The following is a 5781-nucleotide window of genomic DNA, read 5'->3' on the forward strand; positions in this document are numbered from 1 at the left end:
CGTGTGTGTGTGTGTGTGTGTGCATGTGTGTGTGAGAGAGAGAGAGAGAGAGCTGTGCGTGTGTGTGAGAGATTGAGAGAGCGAGAGAGGACGGATGAAAGGATAGACGGCAGCAGTGCATATATTGTATATTTTCGGCAATCAGCAGAGCGTCCCGTTGCGCAATCATGCGTGTACGCGAGTCATGCGATCACATCATCACTGTGTGAGTGGATGTCAGGATGCGTAGCCTGGAAGCTAGGCGACCGGTTCCAGACGCGTAGCCACTGCGATAAATAGATTTCGTATTTATTTAGCATTATATTTTATTGAAACGCTCCAAGTGCCTGTGACTCCTCTGCTCTCTTAGTCTATCACTAACTATGTTAACACTGTTGTTCTACCTCGTTTTCATTTGCTCCTCGCCCGATAGGTTTATTAGCAGAGTAGGGTACGTTTTAGGCATGTCACTATTCAGCGTTTATAATGCCTCTACCCCCACTTTTTTTTTGAGGGCCTTGGTCCGAAACTAGGATTGTGTACCTTTCTACTCAGTACTCGATTACTCACTCAGGTTCACTCGTGACTCGATGAATAACTACTTAAACTAGCATAGCTAGTCCAGTAATTTGCGAATAATGTTTCGTTGATGATCTTAAAAGTGGTGATAGTTCGTGGTTATTAGTCAGAGCTGCTAACAGTGTAACACTCCCTCTGTCACTTTTCTCCCACTGCATAAGCACTAATGCCACTATTTATATTTTGTCCCCATCTTTACCTCTGTCTTGGTGTCTCTAATATTCTATTTCTATCTATTGCCTACCCTCTCTCCTTACTTCCCTGGTTTCTGTTGCGCACACGCTTGTCTTTCCTGCCATTCTCTCTCGTCCACTTAAATTGTATGTCAGAATCATGGTGTGAATAACCATATCACGTGGAGTTGGGTGCCCTTTATATTCCCCCGTGTAGTTCCATTCAGTTCCTGAAGCTATAAATTGCTGTTGAATACCTTGCTATAACTATATATATATTGCTATATATACATCAGTTTACATGGAAAAAGAAATTAAGGCATATTTTCGTTGTCACTTTTCCAAGGGAAATGTAGCAGGTTTTTCTCATTTTTACCCCAGCACAAGTGTAAGAATATGCAGGGTTTCTTCTACATAGGAGGCACTGCGGCGCACCGCCGTTGTCAAATTTAACAACGCCGTTGTGAAAATATTCCTGTATTTACCCACCGTTGTGAAAATATTCCTGTATTTACCCACCGTTGTCAAAATAGTGTCAATCCAAAAATAAACAGATCACCACGTGCTTCTGACTATATACATGGAAAATCGTAATGAAATTCACAGTGCTCACCATTTATTTTTGCGTGCCTGCACACTCCTGTGTCATCCCCGATTGCAGATTTTTCCTCGATTCTGGGAAAGTTTCGCTGTCGCGCCCTCATCCACATATACAGCAATAAGCATGCCCACGCGACTGTAACGATCAGTGCATGATTCGCCCCCCCCCCCCTACTTCAATCAATGCCGCCCCAAGCACGGTCGCGGGTGTCATGGCGCCGTTCAAATTTCGTAGCGTTGATGTGTAAATAATTAATTAAGTATCTGGTGACAAATACATGTGGGTATAGACGATTTGTTATACAGTAAGTACAGTTGTATGCAGTAAAATCCTAGAGGCTACTGTCCCTTTAATTCATCAAAAATGAGCAATGTAATTTTGGTAACAGCTCATGATATTTTTTTTGGTTGTACTTTGCGATTTGAGCTTAATGATTGTATGTACTTCACATCTTCTCTTTCCTTCCAATCTTCTTTTTATTAAATACTGTCTATTTTTAGTTTGCATTTTAAGAATTTTAAGCATTTTAAGCATTTTAAAATGCAATATTTAGTTTGCATTTTAAGTCAGCAATTCAGCATGAAATTTACATATTCTAATATCACAGATCACGTACACTTGTGGACGTGGGGAGCACCTGTCTGAAGAAGGTACCCTTAAAGCACTCTGGCCTGTCCTCCATCCCTCCCTGCATCAGCAGACGGGCCAGCATGTTCATGTCAGCAGAACGATCCACACAAAAGTGTTCCTCTATCTGGTGTGGCCACGCAGCATTCGCAGCCCTGCAAATAAGACATTTTGTTGATATACAAGTAGAGTGAGTGCTATGATGCAATCAAATATGTGCACATGCATGCATGAATACATGTATGTATTCATGCACACACGCACATGACGTATACATCATGTTATCACAAATAAATATTCTTTTCTACAATATATTTATTTATGACAAAGATTTAATATTACTATGAAGCAATCAATACATTAGCAGCAATGCTATCTATTTTCCTTTATACCTTAGGTGTATGCATGCGTGTGTATATAGAAAACATATATATATATATATATTATATATGTACCATGCAACTGAACCAATGCCAGATCCAAAGTCAAACAGGGTCTTAGGAGAGAATGAAGAGTCACGCCTCTGAATCTCTGAGAAGATACTGGTCAACATGGCATATTCAGGCACAAGCCTAGACAACATATATAGGATCCCCTTGTATGCATCATATCTGTAATGGCAAATCAGAAATTGCAATAGATACTGCACAGTGTTAAAATATATAGCGTGACATAACACTAATTTATAAAGCTCTCCTGGAATCTGACAAAAGATAACATGTTTCATTATATCAAGAGCTAATAAATACCCAGAGTGTACAATGGAAAAACGGGAAAATAGTGCTATTTCACGGCAATATTATTCTACTTTGCCTGCGAGTCTGGAATAATTTTATGGGATTGCATTAAGCAGCTTTCTTTGCTCTCTAAAATAATACCAACCGCTTGTCTCTACGATACTCCTAAGCCGAGATATTGGAGCGTAATCATGCCTCCCACAGGCTTCACGCCGCCTCGCAACGAAATTATTCCCGAACCTTTTTGCCTTTTGCGGGTTAGGAAAGTCGCTTCGTGAGAGTTCGGTTTTTTTCCGCGATGACTTTATGAATGAACGGCGTTTCGGTTATCATCGGTGACTTTCGGGGGCATCACCTATGCCCTTATCTCCCATTATCTTTCCTAGCACGGCTAATGCCCATAATGATGGAGCCGGCAATGTTTTCTAAATTAAGTCTCTACAGCGCAGCTCAGTTACTATATAGTGTAGTAAGAGTACCAAATTTGGGCATGTGACATCAATGATCAGTGTTCCAAACGGCGACAGAAAACGATAGCCAGAACCCGCAAAATGCAAGAGGGTTCGGGAATAATGTAGATGCGAGACGGCATGAGGCCTGTGGGAGGCATGCTTACGCTCCAATATCTCGGCCTAGGAGTATCGTAGAGACAAGCGGTTGGTCTTATTTTAGAGAGCAAAGAATTCTGCTTAACGCAATACCATGAACTTAGTCTAGAACCCCACACAAAGTAGAATAATATTGCCGTGAAATAGCACTATTTTCCCGTTTTCCCGTTGTACTCTGGGTATTTATTAGCTCTTGATTATATATATATATATATATATATATACTTCATACATACACTTGTACATATAAACATATGACTTCATATAATATATTGATTTCACAATTATTATAAATTGATTTCTGTCAATCAGTATTAGTGTTGCAGTTGTTCAAAATTGTAAAATTGGACAACTTGTGTTACAAAGAGCATTCCATGCAATAAAAGTTTTTTCTCACTCAATAGGTTCCCAGTGGTATAGACTCTGCCTTAGAATGTTTAGAATTTTCCCCTTTCGTTGACTTTCTACTAGACGTTTCTCTTCTGGGTTCAAGTGGTATAGATCAATGCCATCTGTGAAGATATATGTATACATACATATCTATAGCCACTTTCTTGATTATATAGAATATACTAATTACTATTTGAGTATACATCACAAATCAGCTGCTAATACCATACAAGAGCATACTATAAGGTTGCTAACAATAATGATCAGATATTGGAATAATGTTATTGGATTTCATTTTACCATACAAAGGCATTTTATTATGAGATGAATTCATATTATCTATTGGATTGGCAGTTTTCGAGCAGATAAATCACCATCAACTTTGGGAAGCTTAATAAAGACAGCAGATCGAATGTTGAAACTGCTGCTTCGGTAAATAATAATTCATCTCCAAATAAAATTATTTTATATAATCATCATACATTACATACACTATACAATGGTGCGGACCAAATAGAGGCGGGATGCTATCTTTCCACATGTTTGCAGTTTTAACTCATTCTTTACAGAACTCTACTAACACACCTACCCTGTGTCCGCACTTTGAATTCTGCCTCCTTTGCCTTCTGCCTTAGTTCCATTTCTTCCACAGGTGCGTGCCTGCCATGAAGATAGCGTGCGAGTCCTTCTGCCTCTTTCATGATATTGCCAATGCCATATTCTGTCAAAGAATAATTTTATAAATTCATGTTCATCTGACAGCTATAAAAAATAATGTGATCACCCTACGTTTACATTTTTCTCTGAGAGCAGATTGCAGTGCACATATCAAAGTATATGTGACTGGGTAAAAGTGCTCTGCCTAAAGATACAAGCCATGCCACACTGCAAAGACCGAAATGGCAGATTATTATTTCCAATACCAGGTATCAGATTCATGTTGCTAAAAATGTATAATCATGTGCATACTTACTGTTTACTATAGCAACGCATGCCTTTTCTAATCTTGTGGGAACAGACACACGTTTAACCCTCATCTGTCCCGGGTGACTGTTCAACATCCCACTTTGACCATAAACCATGTGTTCCTGTGCTGCACTATCTAACGTCAACACTACCGCACCAAGCTCTTGACTAGTGGCCGAGAAGTGCTGTAACAAATGGCAGTGCTCGAAATAAGAAAAAAAATGTGGTTGTCCTGCAGACAACCCAGGCATCAAATCGGGTTGTCCGCAACAATTTCTGGTTGTCCCAAAAAATATCCCCAAATCTCCTATTTTCAATCACATAATAATATGATCAGAAAACACCCCAAAACAGTGGCGTAGTTGTATACCATAACTCGCTTATCTCGTTTAACTTTATTTTCATATTAACAATAATTCATCTTTTAAGCCCATCGACCTTCAGCATTAGCATCGCTCTTTCTTCGGTAGATCCACAAAATTGTTTGAACATTTCATGAAGTAGTCGTGGTATAGTGTGATCAAAGTAATCAGTACAGTGATTAAAACACTAAATAGTAAATGATTTAATATATATTAGATTAAACCCATACCTCACTGAGACACTTCTTTGCAGGCCGAACATTTTCAATGACTCCTCTTGACCATTAAGTCAAATTCTGTCCTCAGACCGTAATTGATACTACAAGCTGCCGATGTCCTTTGCCACAAAGCCTAATGAACATAATTGTCTTGTCAATTTAATTTAAAACAGAATAAGCGCTTCATTAATGTGGCAATTCCCTATTAATATTCATTCCCCAAAACAAACAATATACGACATTTTTATGTGTACACGTTTATGCGCTGACAAGACATTTTAAATAACACTACTTAGTTTAATATACCTGGTCTTGGAAAGGTTGCACTGACAGAATGCATTTATGTAGTATCCATAGTCTACTGGTCCCTTTTTCCCAACTGAAATGAAATACTATTTTATGTTTGTTTGTTTAAATTCACTATTAATGAGATGAGCGCCCACACACATGACTCCTCATCAGTACGAGTAATATCTCCTCTTTCTTTTCACTTGAAGCAAAAAGAAAATTGGCCTGCTCAACCTAATCTCTTCTCACAAGC

General features: G+C 38.8%; 1 protein-coding gene across 1 annotated transcript in view; it reads right to left on the bottom strand.

The window, feature by feature from the left end:
• The window catches only part of LOC106811303 (methyltransferase-like protein 17, mitochondrial), a gene marked incomplete in the record, with an annotated part of 35704 nt that overhangs the window by 11205 nt on the left and 18718 nt on the right, over positions 1 to 5781 (bottom strand). The window contains 5 exon segments of the mRNA XM_014814877.1: positions 1949 to 2114; positions 2415 to 2570; positions 3702 to 3816; positions 4284 to 4415; positions 4668 to 4845. Of these exon segments, the coding sequence (XP_014670363.1) occupies positions 1949 to 2114; positions 2415 to 2570; positions 3702 to 3816; positions 4284 to 4415; positions 4668 to 4845 (747 nt within the window).

The sequence above is a fragment of the Priapulus caudatus genome, unplaced genomic scaffold (genome assembly GCF_000485595.1).
Source record: "Priapulus caudatus unplaced genomic scaffold, Priapulus_caudatus-5.0.1 Scaffold526, whole genome shotgun sequence".
NCBI lineage: Eukaryota > Metazoa > Priapulida > Priapulimorpha > Priapulimorphida > Priapulidae > Priapulus > Priapulus caudatus.